The sequence below is a fragment of the Lynx canadensis genome, chromosome F2 (genome assembly GCF_007474595.2).
Source record: "Lynx canadensis isolate LIC74 chromosome F2, mLynCan4.pri.v2, whole genome shotgun sequence".
Lineage (NCBI taxonomy): Eukaryota > Metazoa > Chordata > Mammalia > Carnivora > Felidae > Lynx > Lynx canadensis.
The window spans coordinates 33764710-33784603 of record NC_044320.2 but is presented as its reverse complement, the minus strand read 5'-3'; the positions used below and the strand labels follow the sequence as shown (position 1 = coordinate 33784603).

At 33.7% G+C, this 19894-nt stretch overlaps 1 protein-coding gene across 1 annotated transcript in view; it reads left to right on the top strand.

Annotated features, from left to right (window-relative positions):
- The window catches only part of RIMS2 (regulating synaptic membrane exocytosis 2), a 615364-nt gene that overhangs the window by 324257 nt on the left and 271213 nt on the right, over positions 1–19894 (top strand). Inside the window, 3 exon segments of the mRNA XM_032591921.1 lie at positions 1610–1656; positions 5963–6075; positions 16119–16249. Coding sequence (XP_032447812.1) covers positions 1610–1656; positions 5963–6075; positions 16119–16249 — 291 coding nt within the window.

Genomic DNA, 19894 nt, shown 5'->3' with positions numbered 1-19894 from the left:
GTTTAATTTATTTTGAGAGAGAGAGAGAGAGGGAGAGAGAGCACAAGTGGGGGAGGAACAGAGAGAGAGAATCCGAGTAGACTCCACACTGTCAGTGCAGAGCCCAGCGCAGAGCTCCATCTCATGAACTGTGAGATCACGACCTGAACCAAAATCAGGAGTCAGATGCTTGACCTACCGAGCCACCCAGTTGCTCCGGTAAGAATTACTTTTAGAAGAAAGTTTCATGAACTGTGGTCCTCTACATTGTAAAAATGAGGGTCAATGAATTTTCTGTATTTTTTCAAAATGGAGATTTCAACATAGGAAAGAGAGGGCCTAAGGGCACACTATTCCTAAACAGAAGGAACAGTGGAAGGAGCAAAATGACATCTTTAAGGAAACAGACCAAAAAAATAATCAAATACCAAAGTATTCCTTGGCTTTTGTAATTTTTACTTACAGATTAAACTAATGGTTTCCAAAAGTTGGCAATAAATATCATCCTTTGTGCTTATATTATGAAAATTACTCATTAAATATCAGCAGTGTTTCCCTTACAAAAGCTTATATTCTAAACCAATGTAAAAGATATACTTGTAGCTAAATAAAAGCAATAAAAAATATATATACACTGACAGCAGCAAATTATTAAATACAAGCTGGGGTTAAGAGTATTCGAGGGTGGAGGCTATAGAAATTATTTTTTGTTGTAGAGCACTAATGCCCCGTTTTCATTCATTTAGGAAATATTTGAAGTATATTATTTTGCACTCTTTGTATGTTGGGGAAAATGACTCTACATTGCTAACTTAGTTTTATTGAAAACTTTTTATTCAATTCAAATTTATTTATTGAAAAAGTTTTATTCACTACTCACATTCAGAGTAGTGAATCTGGCACACGACATTGTATCTATTTTTCATTTTGTCTTTTCATAGTTTTGTAATATAAAACTGCAATGTATTAGCTTAGTGTATTAATTGAATCTATTTCTTGGTATTGAAGGATCTTCTAGTCATATTTTTGTTTACTATCTTTAATATTCTTTTATGTACTTTTCTGAATGATCTTAACCTTTAAAATCTACCTCTCCTGGCAAATCTCAAACAAAAACGTGCACATTTTTGGTGTAAGTGCAGTTACAATTTTTAAGTCCCAATGAAAACCATGGCTGCATTTTTTCTCAATGGAGTTATTGCACTCCATTTCAGTAAAAATTTCAGTCACAATCTGAATCTTTAAATATTTCTTTTAGTTATATTTTATTTTCATTTCAATGTTACTGAATAAAGAATAGAATAGAATTCAAATATATTTATCATAAAACTTATCTTGAATTCAAAAATTTATTAGCATGGATAATCATGTAGTGAAGCACATAGAAAATAAAGTATGTGTTTTTATAAATCTGCTCTAAGTGCATATGACTATTCCTTTTTAAATAATTGGGGTTAGCTCAGAATGTTTTTATTAGCAATAAAGTACCACAGCTTGTTTTTTCTTATTTATGTAATGCACAATTTTGTTCATTTTATACTGTGCTGTTATATGTGGGTTGATAATAGTCAAAATAGCAGTTGCATTAGTTGTTGAAACAATTTCTTGTTTTCTTATTCTATCATTTCAGAGATATCCCTAGAATACCTGATACCACACATGCGCAACTGGAGTCTAGTAAGTTTCATTTATATTAGAAGAAAATAATAATGTCATTCAAGTATTTAATCAATTAACACAAACTAAGAAATATAATAATCTTGTTATCAAATATATAGTCATATACAAATGAAAAAATTTAGCATTATTTCATGTTATTGTGAGATAAAGTACAAAATTCTATAATATTTCAAGAGTTTTTTTTAATCACACTGTCTTAAATACTACGTATTTTTAGATAGCTTTATTAAGGTATACTGCCATAAATTGCACCTAAGTGTACAAGGAGGTAAGTGTTGACATACAGATGAAACCATCATCATAATAAAAATAATGAACATACCCATCTCTCCTAAAAGAGAGCCCTTTCTTCCTCCATTTCTTCTAATTTTAAAATTTACTACTTTTTTTGGGGGGGGGGGCGGCGCACAGGTGAGTGAGGGGCAGAGAGAGAGCGAGAGAGAGAATGAATGCCACAAGGGGCGGAGAGAGAGAGAAGTGGAGCTCACCCGGGGTTCACGTTCACCCAAAGCAGGGCTCGAGCTCAGCTGAAGAGGGGCTCAAGCTGACGAACTGTGAGATCATGACCTGAGTCGAAGTCAGTCACTTAATGCCTGAGCCACCCAGGAGCCCTAAAATGTACTATTTTGTAAACTAACTCTCAGTAAGTGAGGGGAATATTTGGGGTAATCTAGTGAATAATATTCTAATTTATATTTTTAGAAATGGGATAGTAATTTCTGACTTAACATCAGGGTGGTGAAGGAACAAGAGACATATAAGTTTAAGTAATGTTAAATTCATAAACGCTTTTTATTACTTGTGTCTGAGTGCTATTTCAGATGTTAAACAAATGGATTTTTTCCAATGAACTGTTTCTTGATTGATTGAGAGTAGAGTAAGGGATATTGTAAAAGAAGAGAGGAATAGGTTTGCCATTTGAAATAAGATGATCAGGATAGACCATACTGAGAAGGGAAGATTGGAGCAAAGATTTGAAAGAGTGGTTCTCTGGGGGAAATGCTTTTCAGGTATGGGGACTGGGTCATGCTATGGCTCTAAGGCAGGAGAGCCTAAGATGCATTTAGGAAAAAGAAGGAGGCCAGTGTTGCTGCACCAGAGTAAACAGGGGGGAAGGATGAAGGGTGGGGAGTAATGGCCACCAAATTGCATAGACTTCATAAGCCTCCCTAAAGACGACTTTGTTTTGGGCTTTTGCTCTGAGGGCAATCAGTAGCTACATAAGTTGGTTTTGAGGAGAGATTTATGTTTTAAAATCTGGCTACTATGTTGGAACTAGTTTAAATGAGTCAAGAGGGGCGCCTGGGTGGCGCAGTCGGTTAAGCGTCCGACTTCAGCCAGGTCACGATCTCGCGGTCCGTGAGTTCGAGCCCCGCGTCAGGCTCTGGGCTGATGGCTCAGAGCCTGGAGCCTGCTTCCATTCTGTGTCTCCCCCTCTCTCTGCCCCTCCCCCGTTCATGCTCTGTCTCTCTCTGTCTCAAAAATAAATAAAACGTTAAAAAAAAAAAAAAAAAAATTTAAATGAGTCAAGAGTGAAAGCAGAGAGGGCAGTGAAGGAACTATTTTAATCTTTTTATTTTTTTTTTTTATTTTTTTTTTTTAACGTTTATTTATTTTTGGGACAGAGAGAGACAGAGCATGAACGGGGGAGGGGCAGAGAGAGAGGGAGACACAGAATCAGAAACAGGCTCCAGGCTCTGAGCCATCAGCCCAGAGCCCGACGCGGGGCTCGAACTCACGGACCGCGAGATCGTGACCTGGCTGAAGTCGGACGCTTAACCGACTGCGCCACCCAGGCGCCCCAGGAACTATTTTAATCTTTAGTATCTTATTTGGATACTTAGGCCATTGGAATCTTTAGTATCTTATTTGGTGACTTAGGCATCGGTGGTAGCAATGAAAGTGATGAGAAGTAATCGGATTCTACAATAATTAAGAATATACTATGAGTGCCACCAGGGTGGCTCAGTCGATTAAGCGTCTGACTCTTGATTTTGGCTGAGGTCAGATCTCATGGTTCATGAGATTGAGCCCCACATGGGGCTCTGCACTGACAGTGTGGAGCCTGCTTGGGATTCTCATTCTCCCTGTCTCTCTGCTATTGTTAGTTAAGTTTTGGGAGAATCAAAAGTTATTGTGGATTTTTGACTGTGTAGGGGCTAGAGCCCCCAACCCAAGGGTCAACTGTATTAATATAATGGTAATTATTATATGTATGATATCATTATCGTTATCATCACTGCTCCCATTTTACTGGATGCCCAGGATTGTGCTTGATGTTGTGTCTACATTATCACACTTATTTCTTACAAAAGTCCTATGAAATATGTACAGTTCTTATTCACTTATGTTAACATCACTCAGGTATTGTATGAGCAGGGTGGAACCTTTTATCTTATTATAGCTATTTAAAAATTTCCTAGTCTATAATTTTAAAATTTTTCTGAGGAGATAGGGATCCTTTCTCAAATTAAATTAGAATCAATCCTTTATTCTTTAAATGTTGAAGAATAGGTTTCTCCAAGGCCCAATTATTAATCCTCTTAGTTCCTCAATAAATCCTTCTCTTCATAATAGTTTTAATTGCCATATGACTCTTAAATTTATATTATCAAAATGATCCGTCATTATTCCTTTATCCTTGGATGTTTAAATAATATGTTAAGTGTCTTCCTCTTACTTGAAGCTTAACGTTGTAGAAAACTGAGCTTACTTCTCACCATAAAGCCATCATTCTTTCCACTTCTAAATATTATATAAGGTATCACTGTTACTTCTGATGCCAAGACATAAAGTTTCCCCCTTCATTTTAGACTATACCCTTTTTAGAAGTGTGTTTTATCCACTCATGCCTCCAATTTGGCGGACACTTTATGGTTTGATTCCTAACACTAATATCTACTCGACATTTGGTCCCATCCCTGCATGCAGTTACCTGCTTTACATCTCTCCTTGGATGTCTCAGAGGTATCGTGTTAGTTCTAATTAACTTCTCTACCCATTCCTTTTTTTTTTTTAATGTTTATTATCGAGAGACAGACAGACACAGAGCATGAGCAGGGGAGGGGCCGAGAGATGGAGAGACACAGAATCGGAAGCAGGCTCCAGGCTCTGAGCTGTCAGCGCAGAGCCCGACATGGGGTCGAACTCACAAACCGCGAGATCATGACCTGAGCCGAGGTTGGAGGCTTAACCGACTGAGCCACCCAGGCACCCCTCCACCCATTCCTTAAACACAGCACTTGTCCAGTGTTTTACATCCCAAGAAATATCAGCAGAGTCTTGTTCAGAGAACAAGACAGAGACATAAAGGATTTTCTTGATCTCCTGTCTAATTACAAGGCTTGAAATCTTCATGTTTTTCCCTTTATCTCTCATGTCTAATTCGTTTCCAAGTCCTCTTTTGTTTATTTTGTGATATTGCTGAATTCTTTCTGCCCATTCCATCTTCACAACCTTTCCTATTATTATTTTACTGAATTCCACTTGTTTTGAGGTGTTTTCCCTCTCTCTCAAATCAATTCACACTTCAAATAAGTGGTAAAGTCATCTTCTTCAAACGCAGTTAATGCCTCACTCAGAAGAGAATGAGGCAATAATGATTAATAGTCGATTAGTGCCAAAATGTGTAGCCCAGAACTCCAGGCACTTAATCCCCCAACTATCCCCTTAGCTCCATTTTTATTCACTTTCTGAATCGTTCCTTCCCCTCCGTAGAAATAAATTCATATATATAACTTCTGAGTACCAAGGTTCTCTGCTGTAATGTCTCTTGTTTCATAGACCCTCTCTTCCTTTCTGCCCATCTAATTTACTATATTCTTTTCCACATACGGTTTTAAAGTGTCACTTCCTGGAAACACTTCATGATTAATATTCTAGTACTTACGTTTTTAGCATTACAAGTTTGCATCGCCTTCAAGTTGCTTTTTTGATTTAGGTTTTGATTTTTCCAGAGTTTCTATTTTTAGAAATTTCTTAATATGTTATGATAGGATACGAGTTTAGTATATACATAGCAAAGTAACTAAGTCCTGGCATAGAAGTCGGTCTTTACTATAATTGGCAGAGAAAATGTTTCACTCTTGGTCTTAAGAGAGTCGCTCAGCTGTACTTACACTTTCAAAACATAGCTGTAAGTTTATTTGGAATACTGTGGCTAAGAAAATGGTCTATTTAATGATGTTTTGTGGACGTGTTAAATAAATAAATACATAAATAATTTAAAAGATATGTGGTAAAGATTATTAAATGCTAATGAAGAGTCATCATTATTATTTCTTATGTATAATTGCCACTTCAGGTTCCAGCTCATTCGAATCTCAAAAAATGGATCGCCCTTCTATTTCCGTTACCTCTCCCATGAGTCCCGGCATGTTGAGGGATGTTCCACAGTACTTGTCTGGACAACTTTCAGTATGTAATCACTACATTAATTTCTCTTTTTGGAATACCAAGTATTGTTAACACTTTATGATGATAGCATTTTGTAAACCAACTGCTTCTTAGACTATAATTTTGCTTTTAACCATCAACTTTCTCATTCTTAGTAATTTCAGTTAATTGAAATTTAAATTACTTAGCATAGTATTTCTTTATTAGAGTTTATTAGGTTTTCTGGAATTTGCAGTCAAATGCTCTACCACTGAGCTATACCCCCTAGGTTTTCTGGAATTTAACGAGAAAATTTGTGATGCTATCTAAAACCTTTTTTACCTTAGTAATTTTATTCTAAAATTCAAGGTTATGATTTTTGCTCAGTGTCTTAAAATGACTATAACTTGTCCTAGACTTTTAAGAGAAATAAAATTGATGTGTTGTACAAAGATGGTATATTTAAGATGAAAGTAAATTTTATACATTCCCTACTTTTTGAGTTCAAGGAAATTTGAATGTCACAGTAAAGCATTGGGGTATGAATATTGCTCTCAATATAATGGTACTTGAGATGCTTTGGTCAACAGACAAAACTAAATAGATGGTAAAATATTTAATAGATAACTGAGTATACTGTGTGATTACATAGTAAGTGATCCCTAATTTGAACATTTTATAATAAAAATGAAAAATTCAATAAGGCATTATCTGTCCATATTAGAAGAGCCTTGCAAACTTGAGCCTTCAATTATTATGAATTTCTTCAGTTGTCATTCTCTTTTTAAACTATTTAAAATATTAAAATATTGAAATTCATGTTGTTATAGTTTAGAAACATAATGTTGATGAATTAGTAAACTTGCATAAACTTGCAGTTTTATCACTATTAAGAACTATTTAGGTTATCAAAATTCAGATACTGAATTTTGGATAAAAATGTTACAATTAAAAAATAAACTATTTTTGGGCTGGTGTTTTAAGAGCAATAGAAAAAGCTTCTTGTTTAATCAGCTTTGAAATTTCTTTTTTGTGGGGAGGGGAAGGGAGGTGTTTGATTTTTTTGGTGAAGAATTTTTATTAATTAAAAGATATAGGAAGTATAAGCAGAATTAACAGATTTAAATTATTGAAATAGTTCTTAGACATGCTGTTCTGGGACTATTTTGATCACAAAGGTGGCAATGACAGAAAAGTTACACAAGAAAGAAGTTGAGATACTTACCAGGAACTTGTAAATGTCTTACAAAAATGAATTTCTTCTCTTTATTATTTTTGTTTACTTTCTCTCATAAACAGAGTGAACCTTTTCATTTGAAGACAGTGGTCTTTTTTTTTTTTTTTCAGTTTCCATCATAAGTAGCATCTTTCAACTTATTCTTTTACACATATTGACAGCACAGATGTTGTCATTTGTAGTTACAAACATATGTGTACTTTCACCATTTTAGAAAGTGCTAATAGACATTAACCATTTCTTTTTAATTATTATGGATTCAGTGAAATAGTCCATCTTTAAATAATGCATAGTATGACTGGATGATGCCAGTACATAAATAAATGTGTGTGTGTGTGTGTGTGAGAGAGTGTGTGTGTGTGTGTGTGTGTGTGTGTGTAGTTGGCTTCAGTTGGTGGAAGAGGGAGTGGAAGTTAGACTTCATAGTAAGTAAGTATTGCTTTGTTACTGACTTTGAAATCCCAGGGCGTATGGAAGTGGGGGGAAGATTAAGGAGTGTAGTGCAGGCATTTAGACAAATTTCAAATTCAGCTATTTTTCATCATGGTTCAAAATGAAGATAGTAGAAAGGTAAGACTTAAATATTTTAGGGAAACATAAACTTAAAAGTTATACTTCTAAATATATAATTAATGATTTCAAGTCATAATATTTACATTTATAAATGATGTTAGTTTAAAATCCATGTAATTATAGTTTAAAATGTGTATATTTTATCATTTTCTTATGACTTGGAAGGGATATGTTCCAGTAAGATGGTGTTAATAAATACTATACATATTTATTGTGGAAAATCTAGAGTGCAGATAAATACATAAAAAATAAAATCACGTATAACCTGTCACTAAAGTGTAACATTCACATACATATAAATGTTTAAACAAAACTAATAAATCTGTGTATAATATTTTGAAATCTGCTTTTTTACTGAGTAATATATTGTGCACATTTTTCTTTAAAACTTTTTTCTTTCAAAATTTCTCTTAAAATTATTTTAATAGCCAATATACCATTTTAACTTAATTCTCTATAATGGGACATCTTGCTTGTTCTTAATTTATATAACTATAAACAATGATGCCATGGAAATCCTTCAGTATAACTCTTACATATTCTGTTAGGTCGAACAAAACATTCTTTTGTCAGGATAACTTTTCAGAAGTAAAATTACAGGAAGAGAAGGAAAGAGAAAAAAATTTGAGATTCTTGAAATCTGTTGCCAAATTTTCCTCAAAAATGTTTGTATGAAATTAATCTTCAATCATTGACTCAAGAAATATATGTTAAGCTCTGGCCCTGGGTCAACCTTAATCCCAGTTGCTGGGAATATAACTGTGAACAATCCGATAGACACAGATTTCATCTTCATGAAACTTAATTTTATTTTCATTCTTTGCATGCAGGAAACATAAGCAAGATATCCTTCTGGATATAGTGTTTCCTTTATATTTAACCCTATTCCTGCCAACTGGAGACCATTTTGGTTTTCTCTAAGATGTAGAGTTTAGGAAAATATGTCCATATTTATCACCTTTTGGGAAAATTCCCGGGAAGTCGCAAGGCAACATTACAATCCCTATATCCTTCCATTTATTTTACCTTTGGGCATTTTTATTCTGGTGAGTTTTTACCTATGCCCATAGCTCACAATTTTATGGCATTGCTAATTCTGGAGAACAAAGAAAATTTGTATGGTATATAAGCTGACCTCCTAATGTATCAGGTCAGTTCGTGGACTGATATTTTCTCAAGTAGAAATATACATATAATTTAAATTGTTGTTTAAACTTTCATTTCAAGGCTGTTGATATTTTTAAAACTTTATGCAGTTTATTTCCTCTCTATGCTTGAATTCTGCTGTTGCTGGTTATTATTCTAGGGCATAAGTATGAAAGTGCTATAAATGTATTTGGTGAGAAAATCATTTTGAGTTCAGGTTTATGACACCTGGACTGTATGTTAGCCTTGGCTGTGTCAAAACTCTCTTATTTTGATTCTTTTTAAAACTTACGTTCTTCCACAGTTTAATAGTTTGCTTCTTTAGGGGATTACTTTTGTAGTTCTTTCAATTCTTTAAAGTTAATAATTTAAATGATTAAATCAACCACTTAAAATTAAATTAAAAATCAATAATTTAAATTAGTTGGCTACTTTTTGAAACAGTGTTAAGATAAAATATAGCCTTTGACTCTTTTTAAACGTGAGAAGCTTAAAATTCTTTCTTTCTATAAGAACACATTGATTCTTACTGATAATAATTTTATTTTACTTCTGGTTCTGTGGTTGCTTTATGTCTACAATGTTTCCCTAAGTTACTTTGTTTTAATATTTTTCTGACTCCATTTTTAGTGATGGGTTTGTAAATATTGTCCATATCCATTTTGTATGCCCATTTAAATGGAGTAAGTAACTGAAGAATAGGTATGTATCTTTCAATATCCTTAGAAACTCTACAGCCTTTTAAAAACTTCCTATAAATGAAGGTTTATTCCCTTGAGCTTTTATGTTTTGTACCTCATCATCACAACCTTGTTATTCCAGAAGCATTGCATAAAAGGAATGCCCTAAAGATAGTGCAGTGTATGATGCAAAGTGACATTAAAAATGCAAAGGGGCACCTAGGTGGCTCAGTCGGTTAAGTGTCCCACTTCGACTCAGGTCATGATCTTGCGGTTCATGAGTTTGAGCCCCGCATCTGAGCTGACAGCTCAGAGCCTGGAGCCTTCTTTGGATTCTGTATCTCCCTCTCTCTCTGCCCCTCCCCCACTCACGCTGTCTGTCTCTCTCTCGTAAATAAACATGAAACAAATGCAAAATAGTGTACAAATTCAATTCTTCATTTGTATGAGGCTGAGTTGTCACAGGTTTCATCAGATATTTCCTGTAAAATAAATGAATCAATATGAATCGCAAATTGCAATGCAATACGTAATAGTTCACCATTCATGTATGAAATATCCAGAATCTATTGAGACAGAAGGCAACTTAGTAGTTGCCAGGAGTTGGGGCATTAGGGGAATGGGAGTTGATTACTTCATAGGTACAAACAGGTACATAGGGTATTCTGGGGGTGATGACAAGTTTTCAAACTATAAGAAAGCGGTAGTTGCATAGTATCGTGAATGTACTAAATGCCATTAAATTGTATACCTTAGAATGGTTACTTTTATTATATGTGAATTTCGTCTCAATTAAAAACACTAGCAAAACAGAAATATGTTTTTTCCAGCCAAGTTTAATGTGTAAACTTATAGGTAAAGATTAGGTTTAAATTGCCCTAGATTGTAGACAACTGATTTCAGAAACCTGTGAATTGCTTACTTGAGATCATCTTAGAAGATGGAAAATGTTTGCTGTAAAGGACGAATTTATTTTGAAGTGCTGTTCATTTCAAATTAAGCTTTTTTAGTTTATGAAGTAAAACTTACCTGCGCAAATCTTCCATTACCTGTTGCTTTGGGTCTAAAACAGGTAGAACAGGTGAGAGGAGAAGGAAAATAAAATCTATTTCCAAATAGAGTATATTGTTAGTTCCTTTGTTCAGCTGGCCTTGTTAATCTCTATGCGTTTCATCCATCCTTGGCCCATTTGTTAGAGAAGTATTCACCTAGGATCATGCAGACAGCTATCAGTAACATACTCCATATCTAAAGATTTCTTTCTTCCTTTGGAAATGTCTCCACACAAAAGGAAGACTGCTTAGATTTGAGACTGCCTTGGTTTTTGGAGAGAGAGAAAGATGACTCATGACTGATGTCTGCTTTTAAGATCTGCTTTCCTTTGGGTTTTAGATTTATGTCTTAAATAGTGTCTATCTGGTGACAATCAAATTAGGCAACAGTCCTCCTAGTACTTATTATCTGTTTCCTTATAGAAATGGAAAGGTCTGAAGCCTTTATTGATAACTCTTTGAATTAGACAGGAGAATGGGAAATGTGAGGAATGGAATGGAATCTTAGGGAAGGAAGAATTGAATGCCTTGAAATCCCTTCCCAAACCCTGATATATGCTTCTGATTTTGTTCCTATTTAGTTATTAGCATGCCTTACTAAAGGCACAAAATTCTGATTATTGTGATGTCTTTTGGTAACTGTTTCCAAATGAAAACAGGATAAGCCAAAAGAGAAAGAAAATTTGATTTTATTATAAGAATTTGAAACAATGATTTAATCAGAACTGGGCTTTTTTCCCCCCTTCCCTTCCCTTCCCTTCCCTTCCCTTCCCTTCCCTTCCCTTCCCTTCCCTTCCCTTCCCTTCCTTTTCTTGTTTTCTTCTTTAGAACCAGGCTTTATTTTTTTTTTTTTACCTTTACACTATCTTACTTTTTGTTTGAATATGGGCAAGTATATCCAGCCTTCTCTATGTCTCCTTATTTCAAATTGGAGATAATAGCACCTACCTTCTAGTTTTGTTGGAGACAATGAACTTGCAATAACCTGCCAGTAGAGGCAGAATTGTATAAATAAAAAGAATTGAGGTATTATCATTAATAAGTGTGATTAGCAATAAACAGTATTACCTTGTATAGTATGTAATAAATGTTTAAAAATGGTGTTTAAATACTAGAACCTGGTATAAATTCTTAAGGTGTGAATCAACTAGTTAGTACAGTGTGTTCCACACGCTTTTATCTTACTGTGTTTATTCTTTTAAGAAATGCTAGAGCCAACTTGGCTAATGTTTTTAAAATTTTTGTTAGATGTGTTTTAGAGAAGTCACATGATTACTTCTACAGATGACTTTTCACTAATAATAATTCTATGGTGCATTTTTATGTAACTTCATGGACTGATTTTTTTCTATGTAGAGCATTTAAGGGTAAAACCTGAAATTTCTTGACTCCTGGATTATGTTTACACTCATTCTTTCAGAATATACAAGCCCAAAAATGTTGTTTTACGTTCGCTCTTAATTCCTGTTGTGTTGATTACATTTAAACATCTGATTTTATATAGTTTTTATATATCTTAGCATTTTGGCAAAATTAACTTGTTACATTGAAGTCCTTAATTCAGATATGTATTGTTATGGAAAAATAATATTTAAGGGATAGTTTTATGTGTTTGTTTTTACTTTTGGTCTTTTAGTCCCAGCGTGTTGTCCTTTTTGGTTTTGTTTTATTGCTTTTTTCTTTAATTTTGCTTACCAGAGCCAAAGCCTTAGTAGAAGAACAACGCCTTTTGTTCCTAGGGTTCAGGTAAAGGCCCTGTCTGCCTGATAGAAACGAAAGTTGTGTTTTAACCCTTATTTGTATGTTTTTGGAAAATGCGTAGTAGGAAACTTGTTTTGGTATGTTGCTCCAAACCATATTATTGACTTTCAAATCATTTTATAAGCCAGCTTGTAAAATTTCTGCATGGAGATGAAAATACAATTAAAATTTAAAGAGACAATCTCTGTTAGTGATTTTATATGATCCACTGAATGCTAAAACTTGATAGGTTTCAGACTGCACTTGTGTATAGAATATTGACAAAACTAGCTAATTTTATACTGCTGATATTTTTTTTTTATTACACTAAGTTTTCTGTCTCTTTAAATCATTCATTTTATCACTTAACATCTTTCTCTTGCATTTTCCAAGCAACAAATCCTTGAGGAGATTGGCAAATAAATTTGTACCTTATCTAAAATATGAATTTTATCCATTTAATATATAAGGTTCAAGTTTGAAAAGTGTGTTATTTTGAAAGAACAAAATGATTATCTAAATAAAATGTGTTGGGTTTATGCTGTTCACATTTTGTAATTGAAATGGGATTTAATTTTAATGTAACGCTTGGTACAAGTTGTTTGCCTCTTTTCATTAGGAAACCCTTACATGGTAAAATAATGACAATATAGTTGTTTTTTTTAAGTAGTATTATGCTTTCCTTGCTTTGCTGCATGTTTTTTTTTGTTGTTGTTGGTTTTGAATAATACTAATTTAGTTTAAATTTGAAAAATTACAGTTGTTCTACTTAATATTATATAGTGTTAAATATTTACTTGTGCTGTTCAGGTTCTCCTTAGGACATTTAAAAATGGGTACATGATAAAGCTGGAATGATTATTATATGCAAACAATTAAAAAGATGCTCCAAGATTTTTATTAATGAAATAGAGGTAAAATCAGAAGTATGTCATCTAGAACTGCGGAAATCCACTTATTATATTTTGGGGGAATCAACAGATATATTTTCACCTATCATTTGAAAAGCACAGATAAGAAATTTAGGAATGTGATAAAATAATCTAGCTAATAAAATAATTGTTTTGCTAATGTGAACTGGATATCTATTAAAAACTTCAATGCAAGTCCTGTAATATAAAATGAAAATTAGGGCTATCGATCAAACGCCTAGTTTAAAACAGTTTATTAAAAGTTGTAATTTTGACTAAAAAGCCCATAAAATTAAAATGTACTATATTAACATTTATATATCTGAAAAGTATAATTTTATAAATTTTATAAAATGTATATATGGAGGCCATATGCCTAGTATCTGCTTGTATGAAAAATGAATATTACTCACAAATGATAATTTTAGTTTTCTGTGGCATAGGAAAATCTAAAAAGAATACTGCTTATCAAGCATTTGAAGTTATGTATCTCAAATGTTTGTGTCTAATGAGTTTAGAGGAGCAAAAATATCACCTGTGAAGATGGCAAATGCTTAGTCTCATCCGTCAGAAACAATTTACAGAAATCAGTAACTTGCTCCAATAATTATGAGCTTAGTCTAATAATTATTATTATTGTTTCTTTGTTTCTAAATGTACAGTTTACCAGAAAAAGGTTTTCTTTTTTCTTTTTTTTTTTTTTTTTTTAGCCTTTCAGAATCTTTTTTTCTTTGAAGTGCCTAATAATCATATCATGATCCTCAGAGAAGTGTTTTTAATTGTCCTGGAAATATAAAGCCATAAGATTTTTGATTGCTATAGAAAATAGAGAATATCAGAAATTAATGGGGTTTTTGGTCACACATTTTAGAAGAACCATGATACGCTCTGACAACATCTCTGTTTCATCTCATATAAAGACACTCTTGTATTTCTTACTTTTTTTCTTGTTGTTTTCCCCTCATGTCTTTTGCCAGAACAATGGTTTCTTTTTTTTTCCACTTACCCTCACCCGTATCTATGTTCTAATGTTGTTACACAAGCAAATATTTGAACTTTTTTCTATTCGCATGTTGAAGAGGTTTTTTTTTTCTTTCAGGGTGTTAATCCCCTAGTTTCAGGCAGTGGTTCTCAAACTTTAATGCCCATGAGAATCACCAGGAGGACTTGTTGAAATTTGTCAAAAAAACAAACAAACAAAAACCTGGGCCCCATTCTGATTCAGTAGGTGAGGGGTGGGCCACAGGAATTTGTAACTTTTCAACAAATAAGCCAGATAACACAGATGTAAGGTTAGTGAACCACCCTTTAAGAAACACTTTTCTAGAGACTGTACTTTGCAGCTCTATTAAGAAAACTTTGTTACACGACAGCATGGTAATACCTGCATTTTAAATATGAGGGCTTAATATAACATAAAGGGTATTAATTATAATTTTTAAAATTAAATATTTCTTGCTGTTATTAAGAGGGCTAATTCCATTTGACAGAAGAGCATGGTAAATAATTTTATATACTCTTCTGGGCCATTAGTCCTCTTCTTTGGACTCAAAAGTCTCATTCAGCCTCTCGTTCTCTGAGATATGAATTGAGAGACTCAACAGAGCCATGTTAGAATTAGAACCAAATTACCAATATATCATATATACATATATATATATTTAGGTGATTTTTATGCATGTGTATATATGTTATATATTTATTTGTATATCTCAGAACCTGGTCCAGACCTGACTGTCCATTTCAGGAGGAGAGGGAATGACGGACATGAGATGTATATTAACATTTTTTTTAACTGCTGCAAATATTAAACTTCCAAATTAAAGGAAAAATTAAACTATTAAACAGTATATAATTTTATTCCCAACTTTCAGATTTTGGATTCAATTTCAAGATAATGGCCAGAGATGTGATGAGTTCCGAACCAAAACGTGGATTAGAGCCAAGTTATACATCCTGACAGGGTAGAATTAGCTAGCTAGGTGTGGGAGTGTGAGGTATGTGTGTGGGAGGTGACAATTGTTAAATCAAATGAATTTAGCAGCTGGATGTGAAGTTCCAATTCCTAATTATGTCAGAGAAGTTACTCCCATCTTCTCATCTCGAATGGTAAAATAATACCCTTTTATTCTAAGGATGTAATATATCTTCTCCTCTAATGAAAAAGGGACTCGATGTCTGTGTAAGAGAAACCTATAAAGATGAATTTATTATGGCTTTAAATACAAAATCAAGGAGTCTATGGACTAAAGCCACTGGTAATTCTACCTTGCTTGTAATCTTTAAAATGTCTTTTCAAATGAAATGTTTTGTCTTTTAAAACATTTGCTTAAAAATTCCCTACGAATGCCATATAAATGAGGTATCTCTTCAGTTCATTTGAGCATTTATTCTGAACTCATTATTTTAGGGGAACTAAAATATGATTCTTACATAAAGATAGGCAAACACAGTCATTGTATGTGAAGTTCTTAGGGTAATTATTATGTGCATGTTAATAAGCAATCACATTAGGATAACAAAAAGCTCAAGTGATTTATCAATCCATCCAAAATAATCTGAATTATTGCCTCTGTTCATTGAAGTTATTATAGCATATCCTTTTATTTTAACTAAGTGCAATTTATGAAGTAAAACTTATTCTGTGCTCATATTAGTGTAAGAGAATGGGGAAAGATTGGGAATGTAAGCATTATGTTATGGTAGTAAAAGTTTGAGCTGATAAATGAATATTTTTGCTTTTCAGATAAAACTATGGTTTGACAAGGTTGGTCACCAATTAATAGTTACAATTTTGGGAGCAAAGGATCTCCCTTCCAGGGAAGATGGGAGGCCAAGGAATCCTTATGTTAAAATTTACTTTCTTCCAGACAGAAGGTAGGGATATGAAACAAAAATAAATGTTCTTGAAAATAAATAAGAAATGTTAATAACAGTGGGTGTTTCAATTCTGTCTCATTTATTTTTATGTATCATGCAACTCAGATATTTATGAAATTTAACCTAAACATAATGATTCATATGTTCATATGATTCATATGATTCATGATTCTTCAAAATAGTGACAGTAAGTGCTTTGAGATTGTTTTAAAACTGATATCAAATGTTATGGATGATTTCATTGAAGATTTATTTTAGGTTATATGGATTCTTAAATGATGCGTATTTTCATTTTTCAAAATCATTAACAATTATTATGCTTTTTAAAACCAAATGCATTTTTAACACAGTCTACAGAAGCAAAAAGCTGGAAATGATGCTAAAAGGTACTCATCATGTTCCTTTACACCTTCTACCTCCTCATACTAAGATATTATTTCTTTATGTAACGTAAAATTAGTGAATATGCTTTATATTTCATCACCCCATATCATCACGCCATACCTCTGGTCCTGGAATCAACTTCTTCAAGCAGCATTTGCTTTGTGTCCTTACTAACTACCACAAATGATGTTGCTCTGCCCTAATTTGAACAGAGAAATTAGGATTGGAGGAATAGATTTTCAAAAATTATCTAATCCCCTTTTAATTTCAGGTACATAAAAACTAAAAGAGATTATTCAGTAGACGTCATGTAAAAAGAAAGAATTAATGACACCAATTATCATTTCCCCAGCTATTGAGCATCCTGGCCTCCAGGACAGAGTGTTCTCAAAGGCTGGTCATTTCTTCCCACGTTGGAAGTGGCTAGGCACACATGTGATCTTCAACACGTTTACACACTTGTGGCCCCTCATTTACTTAGTTCAAGGTGAAAGTCATCAGACTTGAATGCCGAAGTATCATCTGAAGAACAACCTCAACCAAGAAAAGGATAAAAATATGGAAGTAGACAATTAACATAGGCCTTACATTTTGTTTGATACATATTTTGAAGTGAAATTTGTGAAGAAGATTCATCAGAAAGTCCGTGAAGGTGCCATTGTGTCTAAAGTTATTAAAACTGCCATATAATTTGATCTTACCAAATTTTCATGAAGAAAGTTGTTTTCTCACAACTTAGGTTGCCTTTTGGATAGCGATATACTTTGAACTGCAAGGGAAGAAGAAGATATTCACAACTGGAGCTTTTAAATCCAGTTTAAACTTCAGTTGGTTGACTTGATATGTCACAGCCCTAATTACCCTGCCATCCTGGAGGCCACATCACTTGGCTTCTTAGAGCAGCATGATTTACTAGTCTAAACATTCTTAGAATGCCCTGATAAAAACCCACAAGAATTGCTAGTATTCCCATCTATGTTTTTATGCATATACATAACCTAAGTTTCTGCTTACTCAAACCTTTGAAAAAAATACTTACTTTGGAAGATGATAAAAGACTTTCAAATTATGGAATTTATTTCTTTTTTGTTAATTGAAAAAAATTTTTTTACATTTATTTATTTTTGAGAAACAGAGTGAGAGAAAGCATGAGCGGGGGAGGGGCAGAGAGAGAAGGAGACACAGAATCTGAAGCAGGCTCCAGCACAGAGCCTGATGCGGGGCTCGAACCCACGAACTATGAGATCATGACCTAAGCCAAAGTCGGATGCTCAACTGACTGAGCCACCCAGGCGCCCCGGAATTTATTTCTTGATTGACCATTTTTGTTTTGTTTATTTTACATACTCTCCCCCCTACTTTCTGAGCAGATAGATCTAAAATGGAAAGGAAAGTCTGCTTCACCAATCCTTTATATTTTAGATGTAGTGTTTTTATTTTTTCTTGGCATCAGAGAATGGGGGAAATAGGTAAATATTTCATCCTCAAATTGTTTCTCAGCTGTTTCCTTGTCAATTATCAGAAATTTGAAGAATAGTTTAGTAAGTTTGTTGCTTACTTTATTGATTGAGAGAGTTGTATCAGGGTTTTATCTTTAAAGAGAAGAGAATTCTTTGGTTAACTCAGAAACAGCTATATTATCATCTTTTTCTTTTTTTTGCTGCTGATACAAGTTTTTACACATGAATAACTGACTATTTATACTTTTGGTATGAATTATTTCATTTTTCTTGGCAATTTTTCGAGGAGAAAGGCTATTTGAATAAGTGAACATAGAAAATAATTGATGCCTTTTTGTTGATACGAATTCCTGGAGGGGCAAGTGAGGCTGCACAGAAGAGATGTCGTCTGGAATGCCACTATGTCAGTTGATTTATTCAAAACGTTATTTTCTAAGTTATGACCTACTCTAAAAAATACCCGAGTGTGCTTTACACTCTTTTACATCTTGAAGTAACATTGGTTTTCAGTCAAAATATATTTTTTTCGTTTTGAGTAAACACATCAAGTCTTTGCATGCTGTTCGTGGTATAAAGTAAATGGAAACCCAAAGTGCTGGTAACATGAAAATAAATAGGAAAGGCTTTAGGTTGGATTTTATTTAAAAAAAAAATAGTTTGCATTCTCAACAATTTAATGATACTGGTAGAGGTCAGTGATTTATTTTATTGTTATTGGGCTGCTATTTGGAAATAAATCTTGGGAACACCTGGATGGCTCAGTCAGTGAAGCATCCAACTCTTGATTTCAGCTCAGGCCATGATCTCACAGTTCATGAGTTTGAGCCTTATGTCAGGCTCTGTGCTGACAATGCAGAGCCTGCTTGTGACTCTCTCTCCCTCTTTCTGCCCCTGCGTGGGCTCACTGCTGTCAGCACAGTGAGAGACAGCAGTGAGCCCCCCTGTCTCTCTGGCCCTCCCTGACTCATGCTCTGTCTCTCTCTTTCTCTCTCAAAAATAAATAGAAACATTTTAAAAAATCTTAAAGAAATAAATTAAAAAATAAAATCTTTATAGCGTGTATATTGATCTTAGTTTTTAAACACTCTTAGCAGCTTTTCAGTGTTTGACTTATACAACCTGAACTTATTTTGTTTGTTTGCTTTAAAGAATTGTATTTTTAAGTTATCTCTACATCCAACATGGGGCTTGAACTGATAACCTCAAGATCAAGAGTCACATGCTCTACCAACTGAGCCAGCCAGGAAACCCCCAACAATTTTCTTTAACCTGATCTTATTTTGAAGGCTTTAGTTATACAAACAAACAAACGAACAAAAACCCTAATTTACTTTTTTTTAACTTGCTGAAGATAATTTTTTATGGTTCTTTGCAAGGATTGATACTTTAATACACACTAAATTGCCTTATTAAGTGTGAATTGTATATGGTGGGTGTGTGAGGAACTTCAATGGTTGTCTAGTCTCCATGCTGTCCAGTGTAGGAATCCCTTCTAAAATAGTCCTCTTTATCTGAGAACTTTTTACACTTCTTAGGAGGAAGTCAAGGTTTATTTTTCTATTGCCTTTCACACTGCCTTACAAACCATTTTTGAATTATACAGCAAGGCTCCCACTAAATGTTTTCTTCCTGGCCTTAATCTTTTAATTCCTGGCCTGAACTTTATCTCTTCACAGGGTCTCATAATTCAATCTTGAATGCATGGAATATAAGTAGATGCTTTATAAATATTTGTTAAAATTTTGAATGAAGAGAGGAGATGACAGAAGGAGTAATAAATCATAGTCCTTGTTGTTAT